The sequence below is a fragment of the Gymnoscopelus microlampas genome, assembly GCF_963454915.1.
Source record: "Gymnoscopelus microlampas genome assembly, chromosome: 18".
Lineage (NCBI taxonomy): Eukaryota > Metazoa > Chordata > Actinopteri > Myctophiformes > Myctophidae > Gymnoscopelus > Gymnoscopelus microlampas.
The window spans coordinates 48174309-48187790 of NC_139955.1; the positions used below are offsets into that span (position 1 = coordinate 48174309).

General features: G+C 43.1%; 1 protein-coding gene across 1 annotated transcript in view; it reads right to left on the minus strand.

The window, feature by feature from the left end:
• Window positions 1–2525: 2525 nt before the first annotated feature.
• naa15a (N-alpha-acetyltransferase 15, NatA auxiliary subunit a) overlaps window positions 2526–13482 on the minus strand; it is a 32409-nt gene continuing 21452 nt past the window's right edge. The window contains exons 13-20 of the mRNA XM_084085557.1: window positions 12040–12168; window positions 10794–11007; window positions 9130–9323; window positions 7858–7966; window positions 7526–7624; window positions 5660–5803; window positions 5258–5355; window positions 2526–4334 (exon numbers count right to left, since the gene is read on the minus strand). Coding sequence (XP_083941683.1) covers window positions 4116–4334; window positions 5258–5355; window positions 5660–5803; window positions 7526–7624; window positions 7858–7966; window positions 9130–9323; window positions 10794–11007; window positions 12040–12168 — 1206 coding nt within the window. The 3' untranslated portion in view covers window positions 2526–4115. The remainder of the gene's footprint in view (window positions 4335–5257; window positions 5356–5659; window positions 5804–7525; window positions 7625–7857; window positions 7967–9129; window positions 9324–10793; window positions 11008–12039; window positions 12169–13482) is intronic.

Genomic DNA, 13482 nt, shown 5'->3' on the forward strand with positions numbered 1-13482 from the left:
CACCTCAGCCTTCCTCTGCACCCCATTCGGATGCTATCAGTAGAGACACACGGCCGGAAGCGGAAGGCCTACAAATTCACGCCCACTTTTGAGATAGCGCCGCTACTCGGGGTCCGTTAGAACGATGAACTGCAGCTCTCAATGCATTCCCTATGAGAGGACATGAGAATTATTAGTCTACTAATTATTCCTACATTAACTGGAGACGATATTGATTTAAATACAAATATGTTTCCAAATGTATGGAGTGTCTTTGTCAACATATCTTCTTGTTTTCTTAATAGTTGATGTGTTTCACATTTAATTTGCCACTTTAACGAGTTACCCATAATGTTAACACAGCAGAGGGTAGACGGCAGACAGACAAGTTGTCGCATTTCAGTGACATCACTGCCTTTACGAGCGCCGACCAGTGGTGTACCCACTGTAGAGACAGGACAGGATGTCGCCTGCCCAACTAAGATCTCGCCTCCCCTAAAAAAATAACCCGAAAATGTCATTGCGTGCTTAATGTCCTCAAAGTCACACATCCAACAAGCTTTGAACTGAGCAGATTGGACCTTCTGTTCCAGAGATAATGACCAAAACATATTGAAAACGGACACTTTCGCCAGTTTTCTGGGTATTGAAAACCTCAAGGGATGCGTCCGTGACGTATATACCATGCGACCACTTAAACTCTAAATCTCCGATGCTAGCGGTTTTGACATACTGATGGAGTATATTATAGTATATTGTGGGTAGTATATCGAGATGACAGATATGGGACATTAAAAAGGATAAATTAAACAAATGGGACAGTTTATTAGAACACAAAAAAAATCGCTACAGCTTCAGTAGTTAACCAGTGAAATGAGGGTATTTTACAATGCCTCTCATAGAGATTGCATTGAGAGCTGCAGTTCATCGTTCTAACGGACCCCGAGTGTCAAAAGTGGGCGTGAATTTGTAGGCCTTCCGCTTCCGGCCGTGTGTCTCTATGCATTGAATGGGACATTATCACGTTTTATCAGACCATTCATTGGGTGTTATCAGGACATACTGACCTACCGACGGAGATGACTTATATAAAGCTAGTTTCGGTTTAGGACCATGACGGCGGCGCGCAGTCTCAAGAGAACTGGAACCACGTGAGGGACCACCGAGCGAGCTAAAAGCGAACGAGTTGCCGTCCCGAACCAATGGTCTGATAAATGGCGGGTAGGTCAGAATGTCGCCTACTTCGCCCATTCAACGGTGGTCTGATAAATCGCGGATTGCATTGATAGCATTCGAAGCCGGTGATTATTCAGAGCAGGCTGACCTCAGCCTTCCTCAGAGCAGATCGTTCATCTGAGAACTGGAAGCCCCCAAAACTATGTGCATCTGAGCAGGGGTGCAATGCTCACTGGACGGCCTTGCACGCCATGCCGGAACCTATTTTACCAGGAGCACACGCAGGCACACGCATAGATTTAAAACTACTTTAAATTCACACCTCAACAAAGCTTACAAAGGCTCCCGACTCACACCTAGTGAATTAACATAGGAATAAGTCTAGATGCATATCAAATGTCCATTGTGTGACTTGCAGTGTAGGTGTTAAGAGACGTGCGCGTCACGTCATTGAAATAGAGTGCAAGAACATACCAAATGAGCATTGTATGCCTGCATCTGAGCCTTCGTCCTGCATTCTCTTCATGTCATTAGGGCTGTTATATCCACTGTGGTGGCTGTTGTTGTTTAACTAGTTGTTTGTGTAGCTGAGCATCCACTGCTATAGAAACATTCAGAGGAAGAGGACCTGCTGGTTTTGTTCTCAGAGCTTTGGGGGTGTTTGTAGGGTCAGTTATTTAGTCTTGTGGCTGGGCAGATAACTGTTCAGACTTGATGAGTGTGTCAGTGCCGTGTCTGGAGACGCTCTTCTCCCATTGGACAACCAGTGAGAAATAAAACGTTTTAACCTTTTAGTTTGGCACACACACACACACACACACACACACACACACACACACACACACACACACACACACACACACACCGAAAGAAAAGAGAGAAAAAGAATACACCTCCCCACACACCACCACTATTAACACTGGTACAGTTTCTTTCTTTTTTTTTGCAAACATTATCTTTTATTAATTAAATTTGTCAAGTTTGTAATATATAAATTACCTCTTAAAAACATGAGAAGCAGGATGCAACGTTTAGAGGGCATGATGGCGTCGTAGAAAACCTCCAACCAGGAAGCCATCGTCCCACCTTTATTTACCCACAATCCTTTTCTCTCCCCAAACTGTACTGAGTTACAGTTGACCTCTAAAGGACTCGGACCACCGCGGCTACATCGGCTTTACTGGCAAAACTCACAAACTGTCAGCCAATCAAATCAAACAAAGACAATTTAGCTCCACACAACTAATACCACATGGTTTCTCCTAATTCAACACCAAATGACACTTTCAGTGACTGTTACGGTCTCAGAACAGGCTCTATGCACAGCAGTCATATTGGAAAGAAATTGGGCCTCTTCCTTACTTCCTTCACAGGTGTTAATGATACTAATGAAGGCTCTGTTGCATTTAGTGTAGCACAGTGGTTCTCAAGATTTTTTATTTCAAGGACCCCCATAATAACTAAAAATGGAACCAAATGGTTTGTACATTCTCAGAGTTACACACCCGAAAGGGTCCATTTAGAACCCCCTCAAGGAACCATGAGGGTCCCTGGACCACACTTTGAGACCCACTGGTGTAGCAGAGTGTTTCCAGTGAGCGTTTGACCAGAATGGAACAGAGCCTTCATTAGTATCATTGGTAAGACCTGTGAGGGAAGTAAGGAAGAGGCCCATTGTTTTTCCAATATGGCTGCTGTGCATTTAATCAGACCCTTGGTGACTAGTGTCTAAATATGCTGGTCATGACATCCTGTGGCATTTTGAGTTTAATTTAGAGAAACCACTGGTAATATTATTTGTGTTGAGATACTTAAACTGTTCTTGTTTGATCTGTTTATTGCAGAAAGCTGACATGTTTGCATATTTCCCCCCAATAAAGCTAGTTTTCAGCGGTGAGGTCCCAATCGTTTTGAGTGCAACTGTAATGTTTTTAGATGTGGCCAGGGCATTGTTTTCTGTGTAATGTAAAACAAGGGTCTTATTTTAACCCCGTAGCGCGTCTCTCTCTCTCTCTCCGTCTCAGTCCATCCAGATCAGTGCAATGCAGGGATGAGTCACAAACGGGCGGAGCGGGGCGCAGTGGGAGGTCCCGGGGCGGGGGGGGGGGCTACGTTGTATGTGTCGTTATAGCGTCAGTCTCAACCTTTTCTCAATTTCCAGGACCCCCCCCCCATTAAATACCATTTCTGATCTCTGGGATCCCTCCCCCCCTATTCTACACAGTAAAATCCTCAGTGTAAATGTAATAACTTTGAGAGTGTAGAAATGTAAGGGTCCGTTTGGTTCCATTTCTACACTCTCAGAGTTAGACAGTCTATTTAGCCTGAACCCATATGACTAAACTGTTTGAGCATTTTTTACTATTTTGTACTATTGTGAAAATATCTGATCTACATCGACACGTTGTGAGCTTGTAGATCGGCTATTCGAACTCTTTTAAAATGTTTTTTTCAAAATAGTAAAAAATGGTTTAGGCATAAAGGGTAATTAACCCATTAAGACCTGGTCACTTTAGATGTCTTTGGGCTATTCAAAAATAGCAGATATACAAGCTCATAGCGCGGCACCGAGTGCCGCGCTATGAGCTTGTAGATCTGCTATTTTTGAAAAATCGTGAAAATATTTTTTTTTTAGATTTTTTTCCGAAAAATTGTTAGGATTTCGATTTTTTTTTAGACGCTGCCTCAGGTCTTAATGGGTTAATATAAGGCAGGATGGGCCCATACTGTAGAAAGGGGTACATTATGGTTCCCAACTATCCATCATTCAACTTGGGTGGGGACGCCCTCAAGGACCCCTGGGGGTCCCTGGAACCCCCCCCCCCCCCCCCCCCCGACGTTGAGAACCAACGTTATAGTGGACACGTGGACACACCCTTCCCCCGCTCGGTGCGCGCGCTCGCTCGCTCCTCTCGTTCCGTTTCTTCTCCCTCTCTCCAGGCCCCTCCCCCTCCTCTCTCTCACATGTCGTTGGCGGTGTCGTCGTGCTCTCCGTCGGCCGACAGTTCTCCGTTGGCGCTGCAGGGGGCGCCGGCGCTGTTGTGCTGGTACCCGGGGGGCATGAAGGCCAGGGTGTAGGGGTAGAGGGCGTGGCACGCTGCGCGGTACGCCTCCGCCGCCCGCTGACCGCTGGAGCCCAGCTGACCGCCGCGCAGCGCCTCCAGAGCCTCAGTACAGATCTGGACCCAGAAGACATTAGATTCATTCATTTGGATGATAAAATGAATGTAAGAACAACATAATAGTCAATGTTTAACACAAGTTATCTGAACCCAGACATGTTTTACCCTGCAGTCAAAAACACAACTTTTACATTTATCACATGGAACACATTGCAGTGAATACATATAAAACACACATTGCTAGACACAGTATTCTGTATTATATTTCATTACACTTCTTATATTATTTTCTCTTTTTTTATCAACAGTATGTCAGCTCTTGTTCTTGTTTTTCCATTTAGGCTTTATGGTTGTAATTGCATTTTATCATCTAGATCAGAGGTGATGCAACTGTTATGATGTAGAGGGCCACTATATTTCCTCACTCACTCCAGAGGAACACATCACATATACTGTCAGGCACAGGCAGACAACTCTTATCTCCGAATTTTAACTTTGTTCGTAAATTAATGCCGTACTTTACCATTCTATGTCAAACAAAAGTCGCAAAAATAGCAGATCTACAAGCTCAAAACGCGTTGCAGTGCGACGCGTTTTGAGCTTGTAGATCTGCTATTTTTTGCTATTTTTGAATTGGAATCCTGAACAGTAATATTTTTATTTAATTTCAAATGCATTTAGTTATGAACTTAAATACAAATACATTAGACATAAAAATAGTTAATACTAGTCATTAAGCTACTAATATAGCCTGAAGTAATTAAAGCGGGTCATGTTTGCATGTTTGGAATCATAACAGCTGAAATCAATAATAAATCACTATTCCCATATTAACCTGCGGTCGCAGTGAAGGTGGGGGCCGCATGTGGCCCTCGGACCGCCAGTTGCCCATGTATGCTCTAGTTTATCTCTCACTTGAGATTTGCTCTGGATATAAACTGTGCATTCATTCTTTGTATTTGAGGAGGAAGGGGCGGTACCTGGATGCTCCGCCCAGTGAGGGCCTCGTCCAATGCCGTGGCCAGATCACACGCCATCTTGTCAGAGGAAGGCTCCAGATAAACCATCATCTTAGCAGCTGCAGGAGGAGGATACAAAGTATCAAAACATAGAAATACTCAAAACTCTCTGAAGTGAACACTGGATGGATTGTAAACTCGCTGTTTGTCCCTCCAAGCGGCTCAGGGAGCTCAATCACTCTACGGTCTCGGCTCCACCAAGAGCAAATGACCATTTGGGACACAAACGATTTCCGGGTTAAGCTGGAGGAGTGCGGAGTGAGCAGAGATTTGGGCACTGGAATTTGGCTAGACGGTGTAGTTTTATGTATCGGCTAGGCGGTGTGGGATGGGAGTTGTAGTTTTTATTAGGTAGGTACGTACCTGCCAGGCGGTGTGGGATAGAGTTGGAGTGCTGACTCAGGTAGTTCTTATTAAAACTGGTTGGGTTGTTGTCACCAAACAGCCTGGAGATCTCCTGCTTCAACACCGTCCTCACTGTCGAGGGAAGCTCTGCACTCTCATCCACTACACACACACACACACACACACACACACACACACACACACACACACACACACACTCATTAGTACAACTGTGAGGACCTTCAGCTGGCTCCATTATGCTCAGTGTGGGTAAACTACTGTGCTACTTTAAAACTGCATGTATCTGCTGTCAGGCAGAAACCAAGTCCAAAATATAAACTTTTCAGGAAAAGAAAAAAAACGATGTTCTTAGAACAACACAATACTGTCTCATCACAGTTGTATGGTGACTTTATACATTGTCAGATACTTGAACGTGTCCTTATATTATCATCACTTTACCCACATACAGCTCAAGTGGAGTTAAGGTCCTTTCACACGGCAAGCGGTCAACGCGCCTATGTAATTCATTTTCAATGAGAGGCGGGCCATTATTTGGGACGCGCAGAGAAGTTGAGGGGCGGTGAGGCAGGCGGGCGCGGCCCCGTGAAATTCACGCGCGCAGCTCGAGCTGGATTGTGGTGAGCTTCTCTTTTCATCGCACCGCGCAGGAGAAAAAACAACAATGATCGCGGCGCGATCACCGCTGATCTGAGCGGTACCGCCCGCCTGAATCGCTTGCGGTGGAGGTAGTTTTCCGTCTGACTTTGAGATGAGATGAGATATACTTTATTAATCCCCTTAAGGGAGGCCTTACAGCAGCATAAATGTGATCAAATAAATAATCTAGCAGACAAACAGAAACACATCAGACATAATCACACAGACCAGGACCGTATGTATTGAGGGAGAGAGTTCTTAAGCATTATACAATCTATATACAGTGTGATGGTAGTTGTCATTAAAGACTGTACCGCTCCGTATGTATCTTCGGGGGGAAAGCTTAATCTAATGGACTATTTATTTATTTGTGTTTATTCGACCCTAGGGGGTCGAATAAAGCCAATTTGCCAATTAACCACTTCAACCCTAGCATCTCTATTCTGAGGGGAACATTAGCCAAAAATAGCTCCAGCTTGGAGATCGTCTATTTTTGGCAAAGAGGTTTATGTGTAGAGGGGAAAAAAGAGCAGACCAAGTACAGAGCCAAAGTTAAGTTTAAGTCAAGTCAAGTTTAATAAGTATTGAGGCTTTAAGTGGTTAAATAATGTCTGAAAACACTGATGATAGTGGCTGTGAAACAAGTCTATGAAGTTATCTATGAAATCAATGAAAAAGTGTAATCTGCAACACAATATGTTATACAATATGTAGTGGGGGGTCCCTGCTTCATCTCTCTAGGGGGTCCTTATAACTAATACAACTACCGTGGTTGTAGTTGTTCTCCCTGCTCTTCTGTTGAGACCTTTATATCCTGTGGTCTGGTAGGACACCTACTGGTCGACAAGAGGTACTGCATGGTAGTCAAAGTGCAACTTGTCCTCTGCCATAATCACAGACTTTCTGTTCTCCCTCACAAGATGACATTTGAGCGCTTTGACATCAACGTTACAGACTGCAGGTTTAAAGCTATTCTGTAACTTTCCTGTTCCACCTCGAATTCCACCCCGGGTCCCATGCACAAATGTAGTCAGATGACATTGAAATTAATTGAATTGAAGTCCTGACACAGGATCTAAATGTCTCAATAGAAGAGGAGGGAGACCAAATACAATCACCACAGTTGTGTTAGTTATTGTATGAACATACTCTACCATATCTTTTGGAGGGTATTTGAGGTGTTTTGGGGGGTATTTGAGGTGTTTTGGGGGGTCTTTTCCTCACCTGCTTTGAAGAAGCGTACCAGACACTGGTGGAGCCATGGGTGGGTGGAGTCTATGGTCACCGCCCGCTTCACCGACTGAAGCATCAACAGGAACTTCTCTGAAACACAAGACACAACATGACAACGTTAGTGTTGTCTCTGAAACACAAGACACAACATGACATGTTTATTTTGAGCGTTCAGTAAATCAGCGTTCAGTAAGTCCTGCTGCCCCTCAGGGGTCCTTGAGGGGGTCCCCTGTAGACAGAAGAACAGGGCTCGAGATATATGTGGTGAGACAGTAGATCTATATATACTGTGGAGTGTGGTGAGACAGTAGATATATATATACCTTTCCTGTAGTAGATCTCGAAGGCTAACAGGTGAGTCTCTATCTTGCTTCTCACCAGGTTCTTCAGAGGAGTCAGAAACTTCACCGCTTCCTCCAGAGGATTCTCCACCTGAACAACACAATGCATTCATACAACTTGGTCATTTGTTCTTTTGAATACATAAGTATTTTTTTAAATCATGTACCTTTTAATATATTTAAAAAGCAAGTTCTCCAGTACTTTAACTTTTAGTACAAATTTCAGAGCAACTTTCACTAGTAGTGAGGTAATATTTGACCAGGAGTGTCTATACTTTGACTACTTCATTGATGATTTAGTCAACTAAAACTATGACGAAAAATGTTCGTCGACCACCTTTTTTCACTGACGGAAACTAAATATAAACTAAATAAAAACTAAGCTACGATGACTAAAACTAAGACTAAATATAGTGACAATTTCGTCAACAATTAAAAACTAGACTAAATATTAGTGCGGGACTAATGGAGAAGAGAGCCAGTAGAACTAAAAGACACGTTTTATGTTTGGTTGCACTCGGGTGTTGCGCTCTGAAAATAGCAGATCTACAAGCTCAGAGCTCATGCAGCGCGACGCGTTGTGAGCTTGTAGATCGGCTATTTTCAGCATGCAATCAGGTGCAAAATAAGCCATTGTGACGCCATCAAGGCACCGCCAAAATACATTACAGTCAACTAAATCAACTGTAGATTTAGACGACTATAATTTTATGATATTTAGTCGACTAAAACTAGACTAAATCTGAAACATTTCAGATGACTAAAATATGACTAAAACTAAATGCAATTTTATTCAAAAGACTATGACTAAAACTAAATCAAAATTTGCTGTCAAAATCAACACTGCTAGTGTTTTTGTTGGGGGACAAGTTGTTGGTAGTCAGTGGTGTGAATGGAGTGTGTGGGTCGTGTTTAGCCCCCGAAGGGAGTGCCGTGCTATGAGCTTGTAGATCTGCTATTTATGAAAATAAATAAAATGAAAATTTGTGCAAATCTTTGAATATATACATATATATATTATAAAGCGAACATTTGTAAATCAAATATTTGCTTCTGGAGGTCCCTGGAACTAAATATTTTACAAATGTTCGGTTTAAAAATATATATATTCAAAGATTTGCACAAATCTTCACGATTTTTCAAAAAAGCAGCTTGTATAAAAACTTGTATATCTGCTATTTTTTAATAGCCAAATAAATCTAAAAATGACACACATGCGTTCCCGGTCTTAATGTCTTCAGTACTTTGACTGACCTTGGCCAGTTTGTCTGGTATCAGCTCTTCTTTAGGTCCTCCAATCTCCTCGTCGTCGTCCTCTTTCTTCTTCTTCTGGTTTTTCAGCTGTTTCTCCTTCTCTGCGTTCTTCTTCTCCTCCTCCAGCTGAGCTTTCTTCTGCGCTCTGCGCTGCTTGTTACGCTGCTTCTTCATCTCCTTGTCATTCAGATTCTCTGTGTGGGGGGACACAAGGGTATTACACTTTAAAACAGTGTTCATTTTGACAGCAAATTTTGATTTAGTTTCAGTCAGTCTTTTGAAAAGTCATATTCTGGTCCTCTGAAATGTTTTATTGTCTCCGCCAGAGGTGGAGAGTATGTTTTCGTTCTTGTCCTTCCGTGTGTCCGTCCGTCTCAGCCAAGCTAACATAGACCACCGAAGTCTGACGTAATTTACAAATCCTTCGTTTGTCTACCTGGTTCGCAGTTTTCCACCCCCATTCTGAATCCCATAGACGTCTTTAATATCGCGTCAAATAAGAACTGTGTTCCAACAATAAACAAATGACCCTGGCGGTTTGACTCTTATTGATATGAAGCATCAACTGACGGTGAGAAAACGATAATGTTACTTCCGACGAATTAGTTACATTTTCGCCAGAAACAGACTGTTTCAAATATAAGTGACTGACTATCATAAACGATACAGAACCTCCTGCCTGACAATATCGCCGAGACAGTTTGTTTATTTTTGGACCACAATTCTTATATGAGACGATTCTATGATGACCCAATGTTATTCTCCATAGAGACATTACTTTACGAACCTGGGGATGAACGAGTGACGTCAGGACTTCGGTAGTCTATTGGTCAAGCTTCACGTGACACGTGACCAATGCTTTTGATTGGCTAGCGAGACGCATGACAAAATACAAACCTATAAATACGTGTGTCACTTCAAAAAATCATTTATATTTTTTGAAGTGAGCTTCCATCAGCCAAGCTAAACATTGGTCAAGTGACACGTGACAATATGTAATATAAATAGGTAAGACAGGATTAATCAGGAACAGTACTGGCGGAGACCTGTGCTCCGAGGAGCACATTTTCTAGTTTTAGTTTAGTTTTTTTGTCAACTAAATCTACAGTTGATTTAAGTTTATCTTGGCGGGCCTTGATGGCATCATAATGCCTAATTTATACCTAGCTGTCGAAAACAGTCCATCTTGTAAATGGGCTGTTTTCGGGGCATAAAATGACCCGTCTTTGTTCTACTGGATCTCTCTTTAGTCGTTGTAGTCTAGTCTTTATTTTTTATTTTTCGAGCGAAATTGTCAGTTTATTTAGTCAGTTTTAGTCAGTTCTGGGTCTCATGGTTTAGAATCAGAATCAGGTTTATTGTCACATCACAGGTTTACAAGGTAAAAAAGTGGGTGAAATTTGTTTTTGTACATCATTCCCATCGCAACGTTTATTTCCATAGAAAGAAGAGGGGGGGAGGAAGAAGAAGAGGGGTGGGGGGCAAGTGGGAAGGAGATCAAATAAGAGAACAACAGAAGGCCAAACAAGTTATCTACATATTTACAAAGTACCTGAGATAAGAAACAGATTAAGGTGCCTGAGCATAGCAGCAATGTATGTATACTGTGCATGATATACTTATGGACGTTAACCATTCCTATAATAATAACCATGAGGTCTCACCGGTGTGAGCCTGGCTCTCCTGGTCGTCGTGGGCCAGAGGCTTGTCGTGGAGGTCCAGGTAGATGCTGATGGCCGTGCAGGCAGCCTTGTAGTAGAAGGGATGCTGCCTCAGAACGTCCTCCAGCTTCAGCAGGTCCACGTAGGAGCGCAGCGTCATCTTACGCATGCAGTACGTGTGGAAGTCAAACTGGTCGTCCGTGATCTCCACAAAATGCTGCCGGGGGAGGAGAGGGAGGAGGGGATAGGAGAGAGGAGGAGGGGATAGGAGGACATGCCGTGGTTAACATACATCTAGTTAGGGCTGTCACAATTACAAATTAAGTTGACGATTAATTGTCACACAAATAATTGCGATTAACGATTTAATTGTGTGTTTGGCCATGGAACATTGGAACATTATGAACAGAAATTACATCTCTGCTGCCCTTTAAGGCTTTGTGATAAAAAAAAGTGCACAGGGCAGAATATGACAAATACATTTTATACTTTAAAAAGAAAGGTAAAAATAGCAGAAATAGCAGATCTACAAGCTTACAACGCGTCACGAAGTGACGCGTTGTAAGCTTGTAGATCTTCTATTTCTGCTATTTTTAATGTATGAAAATGTTTCAAATGGAAACGAATATGACAAAATACTTTTAGACGATTGTGTAATAATTGTGACAGGCCTACATCAAGTGAACCGTGTGGCGTTACGTAGTGGACAGGTTGTGTGTGTGTTTACATTACACTACGACTCAAGTCTCACACAGGGTTCACACAACATCATTTGGGTCCTGCTCAGGAGCTGCTACAAACCTGAGTTCTGGGACCCCACAACCTCTACCCATCTATCCACCCGTTTCCTAGGCTTTTCACTGTGTTCCACTTCCTGTCTTTTGATCCAATGAAATCCAATGAAACCGGTCAGATGACTAATGATATCCAATGAAATCCGACAGGAAGTGGAAAACACAAGCCTAGGAAACAGGTGGATAAGCTAGTTCGCCTTTTTTTGTATTGTTTCTCTTTACAAAGTACTTTGGGGAACTACTAGGTGTACTCAGGGAAACTTTTTGTCTGATATTTTGACAAAGAGATTTGGCGTAGAGGAGGAAAAGGTCAACTACGTATATACAGTAGGCCTTGAGTGTGTGATAGTCACCCTCTGTGTGCGTGTGCGTGTGCGTGTGCGAGTGCGAGTGCGAGTGCGAGTGAGTGAGTGAGTGAGTGAGTGAGTGAGTGTGCGTGCGTGTGTGACAGTCACCCTCTCTATCTCGTGACATTTCTTCAGGGCTTCTCCCAGCTTGTTCATGGTCTTGTAGGCCACAGCGCACTCTGTCTGGAACCACATGCACTGCATCTCATTCAGGTTCTCTACAGCAGACGCCCCCTCCTGAAACACACACACTTTTTATTATTATTATTAATAAGAGAACAATGTCTTCTATGTCAGCATGATAACTTTACAGGAAGACAAAGGCTGTCGTTTCTAATAGCTCTGAATCCCCATCGATGATGTCACTGGTAGGTGAGTTTCTGAACGGTCCACAGTGAAACCAATGAGACACAGTGGCCCTCATTTATCAACGCAGCGTATAAACCGGCGTATATTTTTCCATATATTCGGCCGTACACCAACATCAAAGTCACATTTATCAACGCATCCTACACAGCTGATCCGAGCGTACACTTGGTCCCAGCGTTGATAAATGTGACGGCTGAAACCGAGCGTCATTTAAATAACACGCCCTTAAATATTCTCAAAACGCCCCGATTTTACGACATGAAGATTGAAGAACCAGAATACGACCAAAGAAGACATCATGAAAAGCCAATAAGAAAGAGTTTCCCTCGCTCGTCACACACGCACACGCCCCTCTCTCTCTCTCTCTCACACACACACACACACACACACACACACACACACACACACACGCCCGTAGCGTATTGTCACGTAGGCTTGTAGCCTACATGAATGACATATTATGATACCAATCACATCGGCATGAATGGAATACTTTTGTATATTAATGTATTTAACCCATACCGAGCAGTGCGCGTTCGAGTTATGCCGTCATGTTATGTAGGCTATTCCCATTTCCCAGTGAGACTCGGACCGTCGGACGGGCGAGTCCCGTCCCGGTCCGCATTAATGAGAGATAGCCTGGAGAGAACATTAATGAATGAAGGCTGGTGTGTGTTGGACCATGGGTTAAATGTCTGATCTCCCGGTGGCCATGAAAATATAACAGCAGCGCCGTTGCACCGGCAGAAGCACTGTATATTTTGAAAATAGCAGATCTACAAGCTCACAACGGGTCGCGATGCGACGCTGGCTTGTGAGCTTGTATATCTGCTATTTTCAATGTAGCCAGATCTACAATCTTATCTGAATGACTGTTAAAGCAGTTTGTTTAAATTACTTTATAAAATGTTATATTTTCACAGGGATTATTTATTAGTGTAGATATACTGATTTATGAGTGGATTAGGTGTCCAGATGCCTCTCAGACAGTCAAACAATGCTGCTCAGCAGGTCTAGAATGGAATAAACGGGTGCAGCCAACGTCAACAACTGGTCTCGACCAGACGTGAGATCTCAGCGTACGGTAGGATGAAGCCCACGTCAGGATATATTGATAAATGCCGAAAGGTGCGGTGATCTCGCCGTACGCTCATTATTTGGGCTGCACCGCGTTGATAAATG